Raw genomic sequence first — 25,422 nt, forward strand, 5'->3', positions numbered from 1 at the left:
GGGTCATTTGGGGGGGATTTGTACTGCCCTGCCATTTTAGCACCTCAAGAAATGAGATCGGCAGTCATAAATTAAAAGCTGTGTAAATTCCAGAAAATGTACTCTAGTTTGTAGACGCTATAACTTTTGCGCAAACCAAAAAATATACGCTTATTGACATTTTTTTTACTAAAGACATGTGGCTGAATAAATTTTGCCCTCAATGTATGACTAAAATTTAGTTTATTCGATTTTTCTTATAACAAAAAGAAGAAAATATCTTTTTTTTTCAAAATTTTCGCTCTTTTTCCATTTATATCGCAAAAAAAAAAAATCGCAGAGGCAATCAAATACCATCAAAAGAAAGCTCTATTTGTGGGAAGAAAAGGACGCAAATTTCGTTTGGGTGCAATATTGCATGACCGCGCAATTACCAGTTAAAGCAGCGCAGTGCGAAATTGCAAAAAGACCTCTGGTCCTTAAGGTATTTATTGGTCCGGAGCTGAAGTGGATATAGTGTATGTTTACGTAGCGCCCCCTTATTCTTTATACAAACCACATGTCACAAAGTCATCTTATTGCACTTTGAGGGGAGCGGCCGATATTTTTATAGTTATTTTGATATTATTTAGTTATTGAGCGGGGTTCTTCTTCATTTTCCAAGATTTTTAATAAGACACTTGTCAAAAGACATTTTGTAACACTACAATTCTTTTTTTGGCGAATGGGTAGGGGTACCCCATACTCATTCACATGGGGGGGGGCCCTTGTTAAAAGGGGCTTCCAGATTCCAATAAGCTACAACCACCACCTAGAGCTGTCAGGAACAGGCCCTTGTCCCCATTAACCTGCCGTGCCCTTTCCTGACCTGCTGGGCTGCAAGCCCAAATAAGGGTTTTGTATAGATTTTGAGGGGAACCCCATGCCATTTTTTCTTTACATTCAAGCTGTCAGCGGGGAAGCCCACTGACCGCTACTGACTCGTCGGTTGTTAAGGACACAGCGGCCTGCTTCCCGGCCTGCTCCTTAGCAATCAGCTATATACAGTGTTTAAAAGGAAAAATTAAAAACACATCAAAAATTGCACCACAAACACAACACTTGCATTTTTTTGTACGATTCCATTGAAGTCTATTACATGCAAAACAAAAGAAAAAAAGTCCAAGACTCTTTCCAAAACGCATAGATGTGGACGTGTTCCATAAGAAACCATGTTAAAATGTTGTGTTTCTGCTAGGGATTCACCGATACTAGCATTTGTATGAGTATCTGTACAAATGCTCCGATACTTAATCGGATACCTGTTGTATCGGGCCAGGTGTCCTCAAGCTCTGCAGGGGGACCGGGTAACCTCACAGGTCATTGGTGCAGCGGTGGGGGTAGTTAAAAGCACCAATCTCCCTTATAGCTTTCCGGACAGCCACACAGTTGCTTATAACTGCCCCCACGGCTGCACTGATCACCCCTGACTGCCCCGTGTCATCCTCCCTGTCTCTTGGTGCCCGGGTCCTACTCCCTTTCTCTGGTGTCCTCCTCTCTCAGTGGTGCCTCATCCCTCTCTCCAGGTCCCTGGCTCCCTGGGTCCTCCTCCCTCTCTCCGTGTCCCCGGCTCTCCGTGTCCTCCTGCCGCCCCTCCCCCAGATCTGTCAGGAAGCGAAGGAAGGAGCCGGAGATGTCAGGGGTCTGTTTAAAAGAAAAAAATTTAATAAAATAGAAGGTGGAATTATACAAATAGTAAAAAGAAAAACACTGACATCATCCACCCCCCGAAAAAAAGAGAGACAGAAAGCATTGTAAAAAAAATAACAGAAAAATATATAAATTGTAAAAAATAATAAAAAAAAATTGTAAAAAATAAAATTGTAAAAAAATAAATAAAATAAAAATAAAAAACTACTGACAGTCCACACCTCATAAGTGCCACCTATCAGTGCTGCATATTAGTGTCACTGTCACGGAACACAAAAAAAAAAAGTAGTATCGGTATCGGCGAGTAAGTACTTGTACTCAGTCTTAAAGTATCGGTGCAACCCTAGTTTCTGAAATCTGCAAAAACGCACTTAAAGATGCATAGATGTTAACTTACGATAGAGGAAGATTCATGCTCCACACAAACAGATGAAGAATCACCCCTCATTCTGTAGGTCATCAACTTACTTTACAAACTTCAGGGTTAATTTATTAAGTAACAGCATCATAGCATGCGATTGGCAGATGGCATAAGGTGCTTCTTTCCCTTGATAAAAGACCTCTATTAGGTTTGAAACATGTCCAACATTTGATCAGTGTCTTCCTTGTATTTATTCTGTTATGCTACTTCTAATGGACTGCTGGCATCTTATCTTGCACAAAGTATTGCTGAATGACAGTGCAAGATAAACTTGCCATTATTGCTACTTCGTTTTAAGCAAAATTCCAGTCAGAAATAAAATTGAATAGCCATGAACACATTAAATAAAAAACAAACAACGTTAGCTGCAATATGCGCCTTCACTCCAGAGCTATCCCACACAGCATTTCTTTTCTGCCAGTACATGCCCTCAGGAGGGTTGTCCCCTGTCCAGGATTCACCCAGACAGTCTGGGTTTTGAATCATGTGTCTGGGTTTCAGTACCCCTGAAACCCGGACACATTTTTCAGATGTGAATGTAGCACGGAAACAGGGCCTGACAGGAGGGTGAGGGGGTACTACTATGTGCGCTGCATTACTATTCTCTTTGGAGAGCCCAAAGGTGTCCAAGGTCTGTTATCCTATAGTGCATACTTAAAAAAAAAAAAAAAAAAACCAATGCATGAAGGTAAAAAACCATCAGACTTTACACTTACTTTAAAGAAGGTATTAAGCTTCGGTACTTCTAAAAGCTTGTTGAAACCCTACTAGCAGCTAAGGCCGGCCATGCACAGTTCAAATCTCAGGCGGTTCAGAAGGAACCGGCCAAGATTCAAACCAATAACGGGCAGGCTGCATGATTGCTCGATCAACTTGGTTACAACCAGCCTGCCGGATTCGCTTGCAATCATTGCAATTTGCTAGCAATAATCACTGTCTTCTCCTGGTGGGGATGGCTTCCCCACCCACCTGCCAGAAGGCAACTGCGGATTCCTCTGTCAGCACTGTCTGTGTTGATGAGGGAATCCTGCAAATTTCTTTCCTGCAACCAAATTTGCACCGTGTATAGCCTGCCTAGGTGACAACATGTTCATATACTCACATAAGCATATCCTGAGCTGTGTTTGTTTTAAACATATTTGCCACCACTGTGCTGAAAATCAACCTCTTATTTTGAATTACCTCTGACACTACAGAGTCTCTACATTCCAGATGCATGCAGCCTTTGCCAGGGCCAGCGGCTGCCCGTCAATAGGGGGCGCTCGGGTGCCACCCCCCTAAAGCTGGACATGAAATAAAAGAAATTGTTCCTTTAAGAGTGTCCGGACACTGGGCACTAAGCTGTCCATTGGAAGCTTGACTGTTGCAATCAGGTGATTGCAATAGAAAAGCTTCATTGAGCAGTCCACCCTGTTGCTCTTTTCTGAATGGCGGGTCCAGAGGACGGTAGGTGGGGCTTTTTGCTGAACCATCACCTTTGGTTTTCCACCACTTGGAGAGCAGGGCCTGACAGACTGGATAGGTAGTAGCAGCACCAACCGTCTGTCACAGTGCCGCCCACAGGCCCCATGGATTGATATTATCGATAATGATTTTCCCAGCACTGACAGACGTCGCTCTGCCTAGGCGTACACAGTCACTTCACTACTTCTCTCCCCACCAGTGCAGCCTAGACCCAGGCATGATCACACGGCTGGAAGAGCAAAGAGAACTAAGGCCATACACGGTTTGAATCTTGGGCAGTGCAGCAGGAACCAGCCAAGATTCAAACTGTTAATGGGCAGGCTGAATGTACTTAGCTGATCAACTTGGGTACAACCAGCCTGCCGGATTTGCTGCTGTGTCCAATCAGATGCAGCTAGTGCAGACTGGCCCAGGGCATGATCATGCGGTGGGAGAGAGGGAGAGGGAGAGACTTTCCTCCATCACCACTGTTTTTTTTCCAGTATCTTTCAACATTTCTCAGTTTGTTTGCGCTTCCCTAAAATTTTGAGCACCAGCTGCCACTGGCCAGGACCTTGATCATTATTAGGCCTGGGGAACACTATACAGTGTATAAAAAAAAAAAAAAAAAAACGTTAAAGGATAGGTTCAACTTCTGAACGTTACATCCAGATTTAGGGTGCAACATATTCAGCATCCCTCACCTCACTCCCCCTTCCCTGCTACAGTTGGGGGGGGGGGGGGGGTGGTTTCTCCCAGCAGTTGGTGGCACATTTTAAAAACAGAATACTTGCGTGGAGCTCAGTGGCAGTTTGTAGTTCTCAATGGACTGCAAGGGCGCTAATTAGCGCCCTCATAGTTCACTGACACTTTCTGCAGCCGAGTGACTGCATTGCAGAAGCCCCTGGCTCCAGTGTAAAAAATAAATAAATAATAATAATTGCACATTTTTTACCCACAAAATGTGCATTATTGTATTTTTTTTTTTTTACTAAAAGGTGAGCTTAGCCTTTAATGCATATCTGCCCTGGCCACTACCAGGACCTTGGTAGACAGTAGGGCTGAGGAAGGGGAGCAGCTGCATGCATCTGGAATGTGTTGGCAGTGTCAGAGGTGATTAAAAAAAAAAAGTTCAACACATCAGCAGATGTTTCAAATGTGTGAGTACTCTACGTAGAGAGGTTTATCCATATAGGCTTGGTTTTGTGAAATGTTGTTCAACACTTGGCACCTACAAGTAGAAGGATCCACCCACAAAATCTGACATTTGCTGCCAGTCTGCCCTTAATTATAAATGTAGGATGATCCAAGTTGTGCCAGGTTGGGGTTGTTTTAATAGATATTAGATTTGCCTGCTCAGCGATGTGGTAAAAGTCATGATTTGTTGGGCTAATTACATTACTGATACGAAGATAGTGGTACTAACTAGCACTCACTTCACAGATTTATTATTCAAAATAATGCCACTCTGCTACTGGTATCCTTTGGATGAATGCTATGTGATCTCTCCTTTTAAGTATCTCTGTTGCTGTTACAGAGCACTTTGAATTATATAAGGACTTTATTACAGCCACTGATCCCTTCTGTATCCAAATGAATGAATGAATGTTTAGATTTGTACAAAAGCCCAGACATGATTGGTTCTCTTTAAGCCACTTACCTGACATGTTGAACATTTCAGAAGAAAATCATTTCAGCTTAAAGTGGAACTTTACCCAGACAACTTGATAAAAAAATATTCTTTAGCAAGGAACATACAGTCCACAATAATAATTATGCTGCCAAAGTTAGTTTGTGCAGTAAATTGCCTCCAGCATTGCCCCTGATTCTTCCTGCTGGAGGCTGCCATTTTGTTGAAGCCCAGAGCCCTGAGAAGCAGTAAATCTTTAGGCTGTCAGCAGATCGGTCTCTAGTGACTCTGATTTTCGGCACAGTGCCAAATAATAGAGAGCAACTGAACATGTGCAGAGCAGGGTAAGATAGCGTATTACTGGATTCTAAACTGTATGGGCACCTATTTTTAATGTTTTACATAGCTATACCTGCAAAAGGGGCCAACCTGAAGAGATCTAGGACTTAATTTCCACTTTAAAGTATAACTAAAAGGCAAAAATATTTTTTTCCGTTTTGTATAGAGTGGGGATGAATTAGACCCCCTGTCAGTTTTTACTGCCGTCTGTGCCCCGGTTAAGGAGATTCCCCCTCTCTCTTTGTCCTGTTTACCATTAGCTTTGAAAGTGCCGTTAACCTCCCTAGCGGTATTCCAAGATCCATCGATGTCCTCCCCGATGTGTGTGCGAGCTCCTCCGCTCGATTCACACAGTGCCCAAGTGCCGCCGAGCTCCATTCCCTGCGACGTTACGACACATGGGAGTGGAGATCGGCACCAAATTCAAAAAAGTAAAAATACAAAATACACATACAGTACTGTAATCTTACAGATTACAGTACTGTGTATAAAAAATAAACATCCCTTTTGTCCCAATAGTCTGTCCAGTGCCCTGCATGCACTTTTATATTATAAATACTGTTTTTTTCTGCCTGGAATTTGGAGATTGTCCATGGCAACCAAAAACTTTCCCCATTATGTCAAAAGTGATTTTAGCCCAACTAGAAAACAGCGATAATAAATTATAATCACTTGCAGAATTGAGCGCTAGTGATTTGTGAGGAAATTCGTCATCAAACACTAATGACAGCGACAATTCTGCAAATGAGCAAATTTCTGTGTTTTTGGATTTGATTACATTATTGAATAATTTTTATTATTATTTGTTATTATTTATTATATTATAAACTTTATCGTACTCGGGATGTCTACTAGACTCTGGTTTTAACAGATTTAAGAGAGTTATTCCTAATAATTGCAGGCCTACAATATAAAACGCCAAATTTTCATGCAAAATAATTGTACCGCTTTCAGCACCTAAAATCAGAAATAATCATACCGCCAGGGATATTAAAAGAAAATCCCAAATTTTGGGTTGTCCCTAGAAAAGTAAGAGGGGAAATCTTCCAATGGGGACACTAGTTCTGGTGACCCCAAGAAATCCCCTAATTTGCAGGGATTTCCTCTCACTTCCTGTTTGACTATGGGATAGGAAGCAAGTGAAAATTTCCCCAATGGGACACAGATGGCAAATAAAAAAAGAAAAAATCTAGGTAAATAGTGTATAACACTGTGAATTCCTGCGATAAACAAGTGATTAAAAAAAAGAATAATTGGTGACAAGAATAAAATTTAATAAGTAATTACCAACATTCAAGGTTGCTGCTTTTAAAGTGCATGTGCCTTTAAAAATGTGAACAGGATAAGAGCACGACCATATACTATACTAATACATAACCAAATAAATCATAAAAAGTCATATCAAATATAAAACAACAAAATATAAAGTCCATGAATTCCAGTGAACAAATAAATATATAAAGTTCAATCCAAGCAGGTTTTACAGTGCAACTTCAACTTAATCAGACGTGCAGTATAAACTACCAAGACAAACATCAGTGCTAAATTTGTGCCCCCCTCTATGTGCCCTCTCACTCACCAGAGATCCAGGACTCCCATAACACAAGTCGAATGCTCTTTGAGAGGGTAGCTGAGCTCAATAGCCCCACTGGCTGTGTGAATGCGGCTTGCGCTGTCCTCACTGAGCCATCAGAAATCCCAGAATCCCATTGAGACGTGTGCAAACGTTATGAGGACTGCCGGCTCTGTGGTCCCACAGGCTGCAACTCCAGCTACAAAAGGAGTTGTCCTCAACGAACCTCCGGGAATGGGTACAAATGGCAAAAGAAGCTATATAGCGTAATTCTGTATATTTATTATATAAAATCCAAAATTCCAGGTAATCCACTCATAATAAAACATAACAAACAATGTAAAGATTACCTGGAATTTTAGATTTTATAAAATATATATATATATATATATATATATATATATATATATATATATATATATATATTTATTAAGGACAACACCTTTTGTAGCAGCCTGTGGGACCACAGAGCTCAGCAATCCTCATAACATTTGCACACTTCTCAATGGGATTCCGGGATTTCTGATGGCTCAGTGAGGACAACGCAAGTCGCATTGACACAGCCATTGGGGCTACTAAGCTCAGCTACCCTCTCAAAGCGCATCCGACTTCTTTTATGGGAGACCTGGATCTCTGGTGAGTGAGAGGGCACACAGAGGGGGGCACGAATTTTGTACTGATGTTTGTCTTGGTAGTTTATACTGCACGTCTGATTAAGTTGAAAGTGCACTAGAAAAACCTCCTTTGATTAACATGATGGTGATGTATTAGTATAGTATATGGTAACACTCTTATCTTGTTCACAAATTAAAAAATCTGACCAGGGTTATAACTATTCCTTGCTCTATCCTAAATCAAAAAGAAAAACGTTTTGTCTATACCGGTAGTTCTACTTTAACCAATTTTTAACCTAACTTTTAACATGACTAACAGTCCCTATTGGAGCACATACTGTATATAGGATTAACTAATTACTTTAATGTGTGATGAAAGAAAAACAAAACAATTGCAGAAGACTTTAGTCAGAAACAGGTTTATCAAGAATAGAAATTCACAATGTATGTGGTCCATTAACTGCAGTGTAATTCTCAGAGTGCTTATATTTGGAATATGTAGAAGGTATATTGGAAAGATTGTGTGGAGCCCATAATGGAAACACAATGAATAGCTTTGTTGTGAATGATTGTTTTACAGCAGGTTAAGTCCATATTTCAGCAGCTTCTGCTTGGCTTTGTTGTGTAGCATGAAAGCGTTGTCCTGGGAATCTGGACCTCCAGAGTTCCGGAAAGGTGGTGCCAGCTGCTGGAAGTAAGTCTCGTGGACACTGCTCTGGCAACCATAGACAGCGGAAGAACCATTTCTGCAAAGGTTATCAAAAAGAAGGAAACGTATAACATAACCGATATGCAACACAATATTATCATAACTATTTTATTTTATTTTTAGCTATACATTTGCAAATAAAGCATGAAAGAGTAACAAAGTAAAACCTATAAAATATAAAGGAACTCCAGAAATAATTTGTGTTATATAAACCCCTAGTGCCCAATCTGCGGCCTTTTAATTCTTGTTGTGTAGCCCTCAGAACCCAGTGGTCATAAATTGGAAAGACTATTGGAAAATGGTCTGTAATGGCAGTGATCTTTACCAATAACATTGGTAAGGTCTGACTACATAATGCAACACGTCCTTGCAGTCTCAACTACTCCTGCAGCATGTCCACAGTATCTCACCATGTATTGTATGACAGCCTTCTGTAGCATTACAAATGGGGTATTCCCTGAATTTCCTTGGTGAGGTTTAGAAGCTCCTACACCTTGTAACTTAAAACAGTCTCCTTAAAGTGTTACTAAACCCAGGACCCTGCATTCAATATATCTGGTCTCCCAAAGTACACAGCACATGTAAATGCAATCTTTTTAGTAAATATAAACTGATAAATACCTTTTCTCAGCAGCAGTATATAGCAGTCTTGTGACTTCTATCAGTGTCCAGCAGAGGACTGGGTAAAGCTTGCAGGAGGAGTTTTCATTCTCCCCTGTTCTATTAGACAGACCCTCTGTCTGGACAGTGCTGATTGGCCCTATGCTGTTCACATGCACTATGCCAAAAAAATAAAATAAACTCTTCAGCGGTACACACCAGACTGAACATGTGCAACTTGTCCCCAAGGCTCTGTTCCATAAGCAGATGGTTTTGGGACTGTGCAAGAAGGGGAGGATCAGAGTAAACCAGATCAAACTGCCTTTTTATACAATGCAGAGGATTAACCCCTTGGGTTCCATAGTGAGTTTAACTGGCATGCTGTACGGCATGAACAGACTTATTTTTACTGTTGTGCGTTTTGTAACACTTTAAAATCCTACCACAAATTCAGAGAAAGAACAGCCCTTTGTGTTAAGAAACTCTATTGGGTTCACTATACTAGCAGATCTTAAGCTACAGCACATTATTAGAAAGAATTTCTGTGTAAGTGCCCTGTATGTGGCTTCTACCTTGCCCTCAATCCTGACGCATTTTCAAGTCCCTGACAATGAAAGCATCAACACAACAATGTGATGGTACCACCACCATGCTCCATCATACAGATGGTGTTCTCAGGGTTATTAGCAGTGTTAGTTTTCTATCACACATAGGGGACTACTAAAAATAGAGAGTGGATACAGCTATCTGCAGGACAATGCAGTAATTACTCCACATTTTACATCTCATTCATAAAATGCAGTAGCCTGAAATATCCCTCAGCGTGTTCTCTGCATAACGTGAACCACCAGTTCTACAAGATATCCAGTTGCAGAAATAACTCTTACCTTATGGTAACCTCCAGGAGAGAGGGATGTGCACTAAAGTCAGCATGGATCAGGTTGGTAGCTCGAAGAAACTGGCGGTCTTGAGTTTTTGATGCAGATGGAAGATTAGCTATATGAAAGGATATTGAAGGGCACAACATTATTACTTTAGATAATGACAATATGTTCCTGTCCAAAAAGTAATGCAATGTGTAGCTGTGTACTGGAATGGTTTGTGATTTTCTTTTTACGCTTCCATTGTTTTGAAAAGAGCTTTAAAATGCCAGAAAATGCATGTACTGCAAAGCCAGCCATAGATGGATCAAATCGCTGCTGGTTTAGCAGGGATCGACTGAGACTTGAATTCTTCAAAATATATTAATATTTAAAATGCAGTGCATTAGGCAATGTATAGGCTCAAAGTCAGAGGCAAGGCCCCCCAATATTGTACCTGGCTCTATGTAGCAGGAGAAGCATTGGGGAAGTGCTTCCTCAATACCATTTGATGGGAAAGAGCACAGAGTGCATGTGTGCCACTCCATCCATTAACTATGTCAGTGCTCTGTCCCACAGTCTTAACACCTTCCACTTTAAAGTAGGAAGGAAATTGGAACATAATTGTTCCCATTGACCAAAATAAAAAAAGAGCTCCTGGCATCTGCCCGAATTACCTTTTCATAAATGAGTCTTCAGAAACATGGCATGTGCCGAGGCAATGAAGTGGCTCTAGACTTGGAACGCGCTCCACTGCTAACTTAACCAGCATCAGTCTGGAAAGCCCAGTGCCCTAGGAGTTGCTTCCAGGATCACCCTGTAACTTCCAGTCCAGTAGGGCTCCAGATGTGATACAGTACAAAAGTCAGATGACCAAGCGGGATAGCAGTGTGTTGGTAGGAAACACTAAAAGCAGTGTAGAGTCGCTGAAAAAACGGTCTTCAAAGCGGTGCTTTTAAAAAGAAGGTCTATACTCCTAGGATACTAGCAAAACATTGGGACATGCTGCAAGTGTGAGAATTATCCCTCCGGCTGGCCTACAGTTTTCCTGTTTGTCAGTGTCTACTACTTCCGCTGGCAGCAGTATATCCTGAATGTGTAAGAATATTTGTGTCACAAGAAAATGAAGAGTCTTAAACAATCTCTATATACATGGAAATCAGCCCAAAATCCACTTTTTTTTTTTTCACCAGGATGGCCCATAGCAATCTCCTTGTTGGATGCATTTTACCCAATAAGGACCAATCATAGAGCCCAGGTGGGGATTACTGCAAGCCATCCTAGTTATAAAGTGGATTGCAGATGATTTTGGTGCATTTTACTCAGTTTGTACAGTGGTTTCGGAACAGAAACAAGCTCAGGAGCCATGTCTGCAATCATTGTGGGAAACCAAGCTTAAAGTGTGAGCTGAAAAAAAAAAATACACAGAACAAAATGAGTTCTTTATGCCCTCACCAGGGACATTGCTAGGTGGCAAAAGGACCAAGGGCTTCAGCCTGAAGGTGGGTCCTGTTATGGCACTCGGCCACACTCGGGTTCAGATTGGTCTGGGCGCTCACCGCTCGGAGCTAACAATAGAAAGCTGCATGCCTGGGCTTTTTGGGGTCACATTCGGGGCTTCAGCCCCCCATAGCCACCCCCTCCTAACGCCCCTGGCCCTCACATAGGCCTAACTTGAGAAAGGTCCATGCCATGACCGAATCATTGTCTATTCAATGGCTGTGAGTGATTAACAATGAGTTTTGCAGCTCAGCTGGCTCTATTAATTAATTGTCAGTACTGCCATAAGCTCACATTCAACCATGGGTGCCAAGGCTTATAGTGAACTGTGCCACATCAAAGTCCACAACAAAAGGGAAGTAAGCCACACATCGCTGCATTCCAGAAGCTCAAGCGTTTATTAAAAAGAGATGGATTTATTTCTTGCTGGATACAGGCTTCTACCCCGATACAAATCACACTGAACAGGGTGAAATGCAGGTCAAGCCTGCAGTTCAGAGGTGTGAGGCTTTCTTCTTGGGTAGGATATCTTCTATAGAAACAGAGGGCAGACCAAGGCAATTTCTACTTAGTTTACCAATGACAACGAACAGTCAATCACAGGCAGTGGCATTAATACAAAAATGCAACCCACCAACTATTTATCGATTCCCGTTTTAGGGCAGCTCACAGAATGGAAACAACAAGTTCCTGCGTGTAGCAAGCATACTTGAAACAGATTCGACCAACACAGTTCACATTATGCACCTGTAAGAATATTCTGGATTGAATCATAGTGGGTAAAGTTGTAAGTAGTTTTTGCCACATTGTTATTGTCCTGGGGTAAAGTCTCCTTCAGATGAACTTCTAGGCCATTCAGAGAAGCCAAAGTGCTGTCATACTGTAGGCCAAAAGGAAAGACAGAGATGAGATCAATATAGATGTGCCTGTCATCCTACATTCAGCAAAATTATTATTTGATGCCAACAAATGTCTCACTATGCATATGCTGTAAAAGCACACATTTTGTCCTATGTTCTTGTAAGAACACTAACAGCACAATATTCACTCTACCAGAATAAAGAAAAACAAAAAAAAACAAAACACAGTGAATGTTTGCACGCTATTACATCAATAAATTATTTAAAGGATGAATGCACTTAAACTGCTTAAAACTTTTGTAGGCCTAATGGGAAACTAGAGGTTTGAAATCCATTTTTTTTCCCAAGTTTACAAATTTTGCTAAAACATTAGATGCTGGGTTCACCCCTGACACAGGTTTCATGGAGCATTATAGGTTTTCTTATTCAATAGCTTTTGGTTTTCAGTTTTTCTTTAAATGAAAATCTGTAAGGTATCGTAAAAAGAAATTTTGCAGTTGGCATCTGTAACGCATAGCAACAACTGCTCTATTGCTGTTTATAATATCTTATTGTGTGGCTTTTAACCTGTATGCAATACAATTTGTATTTCAGCATATAATGTCTGTGCTCCTCATCTTGCCAGTTAAGTCAGATATAGGTTTCTCTTTAGTTGTTCTATGTGTGTAAACCGGATGTGGTATTGGAACGACATTATACTATTTTTCCTGTGGAAGAAGTTTGGAGCTCCAACTACCGGCTACAAATTATAAATATGAGCTTGGATATGGAAGATTTGTACATCTGTGTGCTCAAAGATTTTTTTTCTCTTTTTCTGGTCAGGAAGAGGCAAATAGATATCCATTATGATGGCTCTGACAACAATAAAGTTCTGACAGAGGTTTTAGACCTTCCTCCCACCAATTTCCCCTCACTTCCTGTCCATTTGATAGGAAATATATCTAGCTGATGCAACATAGACCTGTGGCATATTTAAAGTTTGGTATTGCTCATTACCAAATTTTAAAATATTCCATGGGTGACTGGTTCCATTGTTTGTAACAGTTAGCCAGTATAGGGCCAGCATAAAAATTTCAGGAGTTTATCAAAGCTAAAAAATAACCAAACGATGATCACACATAAGTCAGAAACCCTCCTGTGTGAATACACTTCATGGTATAAGAATGTAAGGCTTTTGTATAGATATGAAAACTTGCTATCATGAATTAGATGCTTGTATATGAAAAAAAAATTATATGTAAGTGAAACAAATACTCACCAGTATACCCTGATCCTGGATAAGTTAAACATGTACAGTCATGTAAAAAAGTGCACCCAAAAGGAAATTACCCTTTCCAACATAAAATTATCAGAAAAACATATCTTCATTCACACATTGCCTACAGATAAAATAGGATTTTTGTACTCACCGTAAAATCCTTTTCTCTGTAATTCACCGACCGACACAGCTGCTCTCTGTAACTAAATGGGTTGTTTAGCCTGCCATTAGGAGAACTAGGCAAAATTGTTACACAATACACTGAACATTTAGTCCCGCCCCAGGGGGGCGGACTCTGTGCTAACAACCCTCCCCACTGCTCCCAGTAGATTCAGTACGTCAACAAGCAGTATAACGTAGAGAAAAGGAGGGGCAGGTGCTGTGTCGGTCGATGAATTACAGAGAAAAGGATTTTACGGCGAGTACAAAAATCCTATTTTCTCTTATATTCACTGACCGACACAGCTCCTCTCTGTAACTAAATGGGACGTCCCCAAGCAGTGCCAAACGAGGGGTGGGAAAAAACAGCATAAAACCTCATCCACCATGGCAAGTGGGAATTAGTGAAACTAAACCCACAAAAAAACAGCAGTGTGTGGAAAAACACCACCATATAACCGGGTATCCTCAACAGGAGTGATCCCCAAAACCGCAACATTGCGGAAGTAATGCAACAGTGCATTAAGAAAACAGTACTGCGTTTTTATCGAAAAACCAGGAAACAAAAAAAAAAACTCAATTGCAACTACACGGCCAAAACAAGCATCAGCCAAAGCACTGACGTCTACCTTGTAGAACTTGGTAAACGTATGGACAGACGACCAGGTCGCCGCCTTACACACCTGAGTGACAGACGCTTGGTGTTGGAAGGCCCAAGACATTCCGATTGCTCTTGTAGAGTGGGCCGTGACTGGAAAGGGGGGCACCTGCCCCTTCAAGGATTAGGCTTGGGCCACAATCTGTCTGATCCACCTGGAAATGGTGGCTGACGAGACCGCCATGCCTTTCTTAGGACCAGCCACCGAAACAAACAGAGTCTGACTTCCGAAAGGGAGCTGTGGCAGACAAGTACACCTTCAGAGCCCGAACCACATCGAGAGCGTGAAGGGCCACCTCCTTGGGGTGCTTTGGCTTAGGGCACAACGATGGTAATACAATGTCCTCATGGATATGAAAAGCCAAAACCACCTTTGGTAGAAAGGACAGTTGCGGACGCAACACCACCTTATCACTGTGGATGACCAGATAAGGCGGCTTGTAAGACAAGGCCGCCAATTCCGAAACCATCCTGGCCGATGTGATGGCCACTAGAAAAACCACCTTCTGTGAAAGGGTCAACAGGGGAATCTCCCTGATATTCTCAAACGGCGGCTTCTGAAGCGCTGACAACACCAGGTTCAAATCCCATGGGGGTAACGGCAGAAGCACCGGAGGGACTACATGTCGTACCCCCTGAACAAAGTAACTCACTAATGAGCGAGACGCAAGGGGTCGCTGAAAAAAAAAAAAAAAAGACAGCCAGGGCTGAAATTTGCCCCTTAATGGTGCTCAACGCCAATGTCTGGTCCACTCCATGCTGAAGAAACGCAGGATCCTTGATATAGAAAAGGAGCGCGGATGCAACCCTTTCTCCTCACATATGGAGATGTAGGCCTTCCAGGTACAATGGTATATCTTCCGTGAAGATTTCCACGCCCTCAGCATAGTTGAAATCACCGAGTCCGACAGACCCCGGTTCCTCAGCACCTGGCTCTCAATAGCCATGCCGTTAAAGCCAGTGATGGTAAAGCAGGGTGAAAGATTGGACCTTGAGATACAAGGTCCTCCCTCAGTGGCAGTCGCCAGGGAGCGTCTGCCACCAGACGCACCAGGTCTGTGTACCAGGGCTGCTGAGGCCAATCTAGGGCAACCAGGATTACTGGAATCCCCTCAGCTTCCACTCTGCGAAGCAGACGTGGCAACAGTTTCAGTGGAGGAAAGGTGTAGATCAGCTGGTACTGATCACACGGAGCCACCAGCACGTCTGACGCATCTGCCCACGGATCTCTTGTCCTGGACACGAATCTCGGCACCTGCCGATTGAGACGGGATGCTAAGAGATCTACATCTGGCGTGCCCTATTTTAGGCACAGCAGGAGATTTGGGACAACGGAGATTTGTCCCATTTTGTCAATATCTCCTACTGCAGGACTCTGCTGTGGAACTGGGCATAAGGTACTGCCTCGAAGGAGGCCACCATGAGTCCTATCACTCGAATGCAAAAGCGGAGCGACGACCACTTGCGATTCATCAGTAGATTGACCGCAGACCCGAGAGTGAGCAATTTGTCCGAGGGGAGAAAAACCCTCGCTTCCCTGGAGTCCAACAGTAACCCCAGGTACTCCAGACACTGAGTTTGTACAATCACCGACTTCTTTAGGTTCAACAGCCACCCCAAATTCTTGCAGGGTCTGCATGGTGATCGCCACATCCTCCTCTAATTCTGAGGTGGAAGATACTCTCAGGAGGAGATCGTCTAGGTAACCAACGATCATGATCTCATGCTGCCTCAGCAATGCCAATATTGGAGCCATTACTTTGGTAAAGACTCGGGGGGCTGATGCCAGGCCAAAAGGAAGAGCCACAAACTGGTATTTGGGCTTCCCCTACTGCCAAATGCAGAAATTTTTGATGCAGAAGGCAAATGGGTATGTGCAGGTAAGCATCCTGGATGTCCAAGGATGCCAGGAAGTCCCCTTGATGGAGTGCAGCGACTACTGAGCGAACTGATTCCATTCTGAACCTCTGCACCTTTACAAAGTGATTGAGGGCTTTTAAGTCCAAGATTGGACATACCCCTTCCTTCTTGGGAACCACAAACAGATTTGAGTAGAATCCCTGGAAGCGTTCCGAGTCCGGAACTGGTACAATCACCCCCTGATTCAGCAAGTCCCTTACTCCCTCCCGGCAAACCGGGGACGCGGGTATGCTGGAGGAGAAGAATCTGTTTGGCGGCCAAGAGAGAAACTCTATCTTGTAGCCGTTGGAAATTGGTCGGATAACCGGGAGGTCCACCGGGCTGATCAATCCCGAAGACGACCCCCCACCCGATATGCGGGTGGGGGCAAACCTTCATGCGGTCGCACTTTTGTTTGCAGGCTTGTTAGTCTTGCGGGTTCCAGGGACGCTTCTGGTCGTCCGTGGACGTCCGCTCGGGCTGGGGATGTTTTGCCAAAGCACCGGGCGGATGAAAAAACCGTTTGTGAGCGGAAAAGGAGGGCCCTTGTCTATGGCGTGGCTCCTTAGCCTTTCTGGCCTGTGGGAGTAGTGTACTCTTACCACCCGTGGCATTTTTAATAATGTCATCCAATGAAGTTCCAAAGAGCCGGTCGCCAAGGAAGGGAAGATCCGTCAGGGCTTTCTTGGATGCCTGGTCAGCAGACCAGCATTTTAGCCAAATCAGGTGCCTCAGCACCACAGCTGACACTGAAGCCCTGGATAACAGAGGGAGAGTATCCAGGGCCGCGTCACAAACGTACTTAAGGCCTTGCATTAGTTGGTCTGCTAGTTCCGCGCAGACAGGAGGCCTGTTGCTCTCCCAATTCGCGGTGCAAAAGTTTTGCCCACTCCGTCAGTGTCTGTGACACCAGAGCGGATGCCAGTACTGGTCGCATGACTGACTCCACAACCATAAACAAGGAACGAGCCACTGCCTCACCTGTCCCTGGGATCCTTGAATGCAGGAGTCCCCTCAACCAGGATCGTGGTTACTTTATTTAACCTGGACACTGGGGGGTCCACGACCGGAGGAGCCGACCATTTTTTGAGAAGGCTCTCCTCAAAGGGGTAACGCACCGCCAAGTTTTTGGGGACCGAAAAGGTCCGTTGCGGGCGACCCCATTCCCTGTAGATGAATTTGTCAAAATAAGTCAAATACGGGAACATCTTAGGTGAACGTGCTGGCTTGTGGGACCCAAAAGGGACCGGTACATCAGCAGAGGGATCCACTGGCTCCTGAAGCTTCAGGATATCACGCACAGCTGTGATGAGTGCTCCAACAAGCGATTTGTTGCGCCCGGACCCGGACGGGGAATGATCCTCACTGTCCGAACGGTCCTGGTCAGCCTCATCTGATAGGTCAGAGCAGGGGTCACCAGCCGCAGCAGGGCCTGAGTCTGCATCAGAGCTCTCCCCAGAGGACGGGGGGGCAAGGGCCTCTTACGTGCACCTTTCCTTCCAAGCGCCGCCTCTATCTTAGCAACAAAAGTTAAGGACCGCCGTCAGGGTGTCCATGCGCACCGCGCTATCTGCAGGTGACCCGGTTGCTATAGCCTGGATTTTGGAGGAAGAAACACCAGTTTCTGAAGCCATGCTGACCCTAGCCTGTCTCACCTGCACGGGGACTTAGGACATTGAAGGTCCCACCCTCCTGCTGCCGCCGCGTGGGGGGTACTTAGCACCAGACTCATCACCCTGGGGCGTTCTGTGAATGCCACTAGCCCTGCCTGTAGTCCCTAGGAGGTTACCCAGATGCAGAGTGGAGAAAACTGTATCGGCAGCAGCTATCTATAATGAAACGTTCTGCAGAGCTTGCCCCAGCGTTCAGCAAAGAGCCATCCAGCATCCTGTACACACAGTGGACACAGGAAACAGCCTGTGAGAGCACATGTAAAGCGGTCACAAGAGAACTGTGGTGAAAAGAGCGCTCGGGCTTCAGGAAAATGGCCGCCAATGCAACTAATAGAGGAATACCATAGAAGATGGCTACTGAGGCTCACAAGGGGAACCTGCTTTTCCCACAGTCAAGATGGCCACCGGACAGCGCCATGCGGTGACAGGACAAACCCAGAACGATGCTGCCAGAACCACTCCCCAGACACTTTTTGGGACCCCCCCCCCCCCCCCCCCCCCCCGAGACCGGGACCAGGACCAACGCTAACCGCACCCAGCCCACAGGTGAGAGACCCAGCGAACGCCCCCCCCCCACACACACCGCCCGCAGCGCATGCAGCCACCCCCCTCAGAGGGGGGGGGGGGGAGGAGGGGAGATAGGGACTAGGGAGAAAAGATAAGGAGGTGAGGTGGCCCCCGAATCGACCCCCCCAGGGAATGCCCAGCTGCTCACCCCACCGAAGTAGGGAGAGCCGTACTTACCAGTCTTGAAGAGCTGCGAGACATTCAATCACAGACCTACTCCTGTGCAGTTACAGGGTAGCTGTTGGGGAGGTATACTGTGATCCAGACATCAGTAGCCCAGTCATATGTATACCCCGGAGCATTGAAGCTCACCGACCACCTCTGGAGCTGAGGCATGTCGTAGCCTGCCGAGTCATAGCTGCGGCCTGCACACGCTCAATGGTCGGACTGGGGAGACTACAAGGATAATCATTAATCAGCCTGTCACCCAGCCGGCAATTGATGAAAGATCCTGGGATCTTGTATCTTGCGCAAAAAACATCAAACCTGCAGCAAAAACATGGACCAAAAGGGCCTGCAGGGTTCCTAGGTCATTCTCCTTACTAGGCAAAATAAAAACTGAATCTGATGGGAGCAGCGGGGAGGGTTGTTAGCACAGGGTCCGGCCCCCCTGGGGCGGGACTAAAAGTTCTGTGTATTGTGTAACAATTTTGCCTAGTTCTCCTAATGGCAGGCTAAACAATCCATTTAGTTACAGAGAGGAGCTGTGTCGGTCTGTGAATATAAGAGAAATGTGATTTTATAAGATGCAATGATGTTCTGTTGTTGGCCTCAGAAGCTGGTTATTGCCGCTTTGCAAAATTCCTTCAAGTAGTACCGTAATTCCTGCTAATAACCACTTACCAGTGCCTGGCATTTGCTGAAATGGACTACTCCTTCATGCAAAATTCCTTTAGTTACCAGATGTATATGAGCTTCTTACATGAACTACCCATTTTAAATAAGTCAACATTACAATGGGATTCAAATCAGGGCTTTGACTAGGCCAGCCCATAACCCTCCATTTCTTCTTTTAAGCCATTACTCTGAATTTGCTAGTGTGCTCAGGATCATTGTTTTAAAAGATCAATTTCCAATTTACTGTTAACTTTCAGACAGCTAACCCCAGAGTCTTATCAAGTACACTTTGATATATGATGCAGAAGTCCTAGTCGATTTGAAGACTGCATGCTATCCAGGCCCAGAATCATCTAAGGTCTGCTCCTGAACTCTCCTCTATGTTATCTTATCAGTACATGAAGTAGTACAGGACTCTTTTCTTTTCAGCAGTGTTAATTAAGACAGCTCTCATTGACTAAAATGGGATTTTACATGTCACGCAACTTGGTGTCTCACAAGTAGAATCCCAAGTCGCGGCAGTGTGAACCGAGCCTAAGAGAATTCTAATTATTGGCACTTAATCTCAAACAACTGATTCCAATATCATGGATTTGAAGAAGTGGTGGTAAATGTAGGGGTTTACCTACATGTGACACATTTTTAATTGATTAAGATGAGACTAAAAACAAAATCGATTTTGTGCGTGATTTGTTAAAACAAGGTTAAACCCAATGTTTTTCCTTTATTTCAACCTGATGATCAGGCCAGTAAATGTGGTAGATTGATAATGTTGCTGTCCAAAAGGTGACTCGGTTGCGCTTCCATTTAGAGCAGGGACACCTTAAGACAAAGTGTGTTACTGGCTTGATCACCACATGAAAATAAAGGAAAAAAGCCCTAAAAATAGGAAAAAACTAAATGCAGAAGTGGCATGGTGCTTCCTCCAATGCTGACTGGCAGGAAAGAGTGTGCAGTATGCACAAGACGTGTCACTCAGCCTTAAAGCGGAGGTCCACCCTAAAATGGACCTCCGCTCATCTGATCCCTCCCCCCCTCCGGCGCCACAATCGGCACCTTTCAGGGGGGAGGGGGGTGCAGTTACCTGGATAATCCAGGTAACTGCACCCACTTCCGGGCTAGCTGTCTGCGGAACGAGCGTAGGTTACGCCCCCGTTCCGCAATGCCCCGCCCCCTTCAGCAAGTGCCCCGCTGCCTGCTGGGAAACACACAGCTCCCAGAGGCAGCGGGGACCGTCCGGATTGCGCCGCGCGGCTCGCGCATGCGCAGTAGGGAACTGGGAAATGAAGCCGAAAGGCTCCATTTCCTGATTCCCATACCCAAGATGGCGGCGGGACCCGGCAGCCGAGCGAGCGATCGGCTTCGGGTGCCGACATCGCGGGCGCGCTGGACAAGTAAGTGTCACTATTTAAAAGTCAGCAGCTGCAGTATTTGTAGCTGCTGGCTTTTAAAAAAAAAAAAAAAAAACGCGGAGTCCCGGTGGACTCCCGCTTTAACCTTTACTGCAGTGAACCAATGGCAGCAAGAAATTTATTACAGCACCCAATGGTGCTAGTGAGGTGAGCTCACCACACTTCAGCCCAACCAGTCCTACTCACTAAGATAGTCTTAAAAGACAAGGACATACCTGGGCCTTTGCCATAGCTCGGAGCTTGGAAAGCACCACAATGGACAGCTCAGTGCCTAAAGGTCACATTCCAGGCTAGTCCTGCACATCCAATTCAGCAGGGTTCAGGTATAGCCTTTAAAGCCAAGCTGATCCAGATAGCTGCTATATAGAGACCAGCCCAAGCAGTGATGTAACAAGGTTTTAAATTGAAGTCAATAGAATAGGAATCCACAAAAAAAAAATTGTTAGACTTTGCTCAGATAAGCTGGAGTATTAGCTGTCCATCCCCCAGGACAATGGGAACCCCCCCCATCCAAAAAAAAACAAAAAAAGAAAAAAAAAAAAAAAAAAAACACAGGCGTGCTGGGTAGAGGAGGGGAAATACTGGGATGGCTGCCTTATGATTCTTGCCGTTTGCCAGTGTCTAATCCTCCTGTAGGCATCAGTATAACTTGACTGTATCTGAATTCCTGTGTCCTTCAATGAACATCAAAGAAATACAGTAAGTCTTGCCATATAAACTGTGTTGTGTATTGTAGATGTAGATTGGATAACACTTACCACATCCTGAATGGATTCCTTGATGTATTTGAAATCATTTTCTGCTATTAGAGACAGAACTAAGCCATTCACATTATGGACATATAAAACCATCTTAACCAGTTTGGAGCTGCTAACTGATGGATTTGAGTCCAGTGTTAAGGTCCAGTCCGTGATACTAGAGGTTGTGTGTGACAGATTGTTCTTATTGCTTCTGCTTTTATGCAGCTGCGTAATGACTTCTGTGATACCTTTTTCAGTGATATTGGTGTCACCTTCTGTAATGTCCAATAATTCTGTTGAACTCACAACTGTATCAAGTAAACGTGCTTGATGGTCTCCAGGAGAACTTTCCATAGTTGGAGGCTCTATTTGGCCTTCTATAACTTTTGTTTTCGCTGTAACAGTACGGTCCTCCAGGTTGGTGGAGAAGTCAGATTCAGGGCTGCTCTTCTCCACATTATCTGTAGAACAACATGTTACAAAACTTCCTGTGGACAAGCGATCATTTCCGAGCTCAAAATCTCCTTCTGACAAATGCTTTGGTTGGTCACCAAAAGCCACCTGAGAAAAACTTTCCAGACTGGTATCAATGAACACATTGTCAGGGTCACCCACTTTTATAGACTCTTGCTCTGTTTTATCACCTGTATGAAGTGTCCGTACTGGAGAGGAACTTTGTAGAGCAGTAGGCACGATAGTACTGACAAATTCTGTTTCTGAGAGAACACTCTCCTGTTCACTAGTGATTCCCACAGAGTGGTCCTCTAAAAAATTTGCACTCGTCAGAGAAGATTCCTCCCGCATTTTTCCTTCATCTAGGAAGTCTGCGTCTGAAACATGTGACCGATTTATCTGTGCTTCCTCACTGAGGCTGTGGGACATGCTAGATGTTCTCCTTGAAAAACTTGGTATTCTAAAAGGCAAGCAAAGCCACAGAATGTTGGTGTGTAAAGTAATGTTGTCAAGTAACAAAGGCAGACAGAACATATAAACATGGACGGGTAGCTGAGAGTGAACAATGTTATACAACGTTTTCAACCAATTCCATCATCAACCAAGTGCAATTCTACCCAAAATTGATAACACTTTATAGTCTTGTACTGAAAAGGTTTAATTACCCAAGAGATTCTTGCAACTATAAAGGCCCAACAATAAAGATCTTCCCCTGCAGTGTCTGCTTCAGCCTCCACAAGGGCACCATGTCTCCTTGTGTTGTGGCATGTGGTTATATGCCCCATTGCTAGAGTTTCTGTATGAATAAATTAAGAACAGACCCATTGCTCAATGTAAAAAGAACACCAGGCATTGACTGTACAGATATAAACATACATTATACAGTACTAGAGATGTAGAATTTTTTTGAGTGCAAGGAAATGTATAGCATACAAACAGCAACACAATTTTAAAGCGAACCTGTTCTTTGCTCATACAGGTCAAAGCAAGAGGTTCACTTTAAAGAAGGCCCATCCATTTGCTAAAACATCTCTTCTCTGTCCTGCCATTTTGCTTGCCAGGTATGAGGAAGATTCTGACCTACTCTGCATAAGCCTACATGATGGCATTGGTGGTTAGCCATTCTTGGGCTCAGTGCTGTTACACTGAGGCAGAAAGAGAGTCCTAAGCCCTGTGTAAGCACCAAGACAATTACAGAGGACTTATTCTCCTCGCTCCCTCAGGCCCAACGTATGGGCCCTCGCTCCCTCAGGCCGAACGTATGGGCCCTCGCTTCGATAAATGGTTTGGCCCTCGCTCCGACAAATGGATTGGCCCTCGCCAATTCACCTTGCAGGAAAGAGAAAGAAACACCAGCTTGAGGATTACATGATACCCCCCCTGCTCCCACGTGATAGTTCTAAGCCCCTAAAGTGGAGTATGTCACATGATCAAGAGAGAGTATAGATTAGGTAGCTTTAAAGTTAACTTGCTGTTTGCCTTGAATGTGCAAAGTACAGGCTCAGTTTAATGTAACTAAATAAAAGTTTGTACCCTTAAAACTGATATTTTGCTTTTGGGTTAAAGTTTGCAAGATGAATCACCCACTGGCTTCTAATAGCTCTAGCAATAATATCTCTGCACCCAAGTTCCCAGTTACAGTCATTTCAATTCTTCTTCATTCTGGACAGTGGAAAAGAAAAAGATGCCTGTTAACATCACGCTCAACTTTGGGCTGAACCAGGAACTTCATCAGGCACTGGAGCTCTTCAGAGACATAAAAAGCCAATGAGCCATTCAATTTACCAGCATCCAGTGACCATTTATCTTTCAGGGTTGGTTAGAACAACACTTCAGTCTGTATCTTTTTCACTACCTGGTCATCCACTGGACAGGGTACTGGCGCAGTGCTGTCGCTTCCTTTTCCATTAGAAATACGGGAAACATGTAGACACCTTGTGGTAAGAAAGCATCTATAAAATAATATTAAAGCATAGTCAATTAGCTTTCAATAGCACATCTAAGACAGAGGCTACTCTGAAGATAGGCAATATATCGCTTAGCATATATTGCAGCTGGATTTTGTGACAACTGCACTGACATGCCACAGAGATGCTTAGGCTAAAGTAAAGATTTAGGTTTCATTTGTGATAATTGTGGGATGGGTGATGGCATAGCTTTTTGTCATTTAAGAGATTTTGTAAGTCTCGTTGGCTGAGGCCCAGAAAGAACTTTATAAGTAGATGTATAAAATGTAAACAAGAGCTTATAATTATTTCTGTATTTTAAAAACTGGCAGAACCAACATATTATAGCGCAAACATCACTTAAATAAAGCTAAAACAAGATGACCAGAGTCCCATTAATATTGTTATCTGCACATCCACATCCTAAGACACCAGAGCCAGTAACATGGAATGAAAACATGAAAAAAACTTGAATCCTGCAGTTGGAACACACGGTTTTAACCACTAAAATAATCCTGTAATGAAGCAAAAAAGTCTTCTGAAAATATTATGTGCTTGGATGTCCCGTTGTACCATTGACTCCATTATCTTTGAGTCACTAACACTCCCAGGGAACAGTTAACCCTTTGATTGCCCCTGTCCGGACATCAATTTTATTTGGGTAAAACGTCGCACAACAGGCAAATTGCATCTAAAAAAAATGGCCAGATCAGGAAGGGGATAACACCGTCCAGAGCTGAAGTGCTTAATGTGTATGCCAAAAACTAAAAATTGGAAGCACTTCTAGTCTTTTCCTATTCTATAGGAAAGAAAAAAACATTTTATTTCTGCTGGAGATTTTTCCTCACTTTCAGCCTGTTGCAAATAATGTCATAGATGCAAAATAACTATAATATAGCTCTGGACAACAGCAAACACCCAACAAGGGCAACTAACCCACCCCCACTAAAATTCAAACCGTCCAAAGCTGGACTTAAACCATAAGAAAGCACAGTAGTTTATTTTTATTTTTTTAATACGTGTATAATAAAAATAACCAAAGTAGCCTGTCAGGAGAGAATTATGAAACCTGCCGTTGCTGTCCGATAATTAATTAGTACAAGGTTTATTCATGTGCGCTGCTGATCTAAAGGGCCGTACACACGGGACAAATATTGGCCCGCTGGGTTGAACGAAAAAACAATTACTAGTGTGTGCCAGGCTTAAGGCTGACCTACATTCTGCGATATTCTTTCCTGCAACCACAGGCTGTCCCTCCTGGGAGAACACAGTGATTACTGCTAACGGTTATAGCCGCTGGCAATAATCTCATGCTAGAAATATGACAGGTTGGTTGTACCAAAGTTGATCAATGGATTGGCTTGGGTCCAATCAGCCTGCCCATAAACAAAATTTTATCTCCTACAGTTCAGCAGAGACTGGCTTAAAAATAAATATAACTCCCCCTCAAGTCTAAGTTCACAATCGATCAGAATTCTTACCTGGACCTTGATAGCGGCTTGCTGGTTGTGTCTGTAAAGAGAACACAAAGTTATAGCGTCAATACTTTTGTTTTACCAGTCCTTTGTGATGATATTATCAAACTTCAGTACAACACATCAAA

At 43.7% G+C, this 25,422-nt stretch overlaps 1 protein-coding gene across 1 annotated transcript in view; it reads right to left on the bottom strand.

Annotated features, from left to right (window-relative positions):
- Positions 1 to 8,091: 8,091 nt before the first annotated feature.
- HPS4 (HPS4 biogenesis of lysosomal organelles complex 3 subunit 2) overlaps positions 8,092 to 25,422 on the bottom strand; it is a 51,824-nt gene continuing 34,493 nt past the window's right edge. Inside the window, exons 10-15 of the mRNA XM_077461374.1 lie at positions 25,301 to 25,331; positions 23,729 to 23,825; positions 21,439 to 22,333; positions 12,105 to 12,237; positions 9,885 to 9,993; positions 8,092 to 8,434 (exon numbers count right to left, since the gene is read on the bottom strand). Coding sequence (XP_077317500.1) covers positions 8,263 to 8,434; positions 9,885 to 9,993; positions 12,105 to 12,237; positions 21,439 to 22,333; positions 23,729 to 23,825; positions 25,301 to 25,331 — 1,437 coding nt within the window. The 3' untranslated portion in view covers positions 8,092 to 8,262. The remainder of the gene's footprint in view (positions 8,435 to 9,884; positions 9,994 to 12,104; positions 12,238 to 21,438; positions 22,334 to 23,728; positions 23,826 to 25,300; positions 25,332 to 25,422) is intronic.

The sequence above is a fragment of the Lithobates pipiens genome, unplaced genomic scaffold, assembly GCF_037356315.1.
Source record: "Lithobates pipiens isolate NorthernLeopardFrog02 unplaced genomic scaffold, aLitPip1_a1.2 Scaffold_3, whole genome shotgun sequence".
Classification (NCBI taxonomy): Eukaryota; Metazoa; Chordata; class Amphibia; order Anura; family Ranidae; genus Lithobates; species Lithobates pipiens.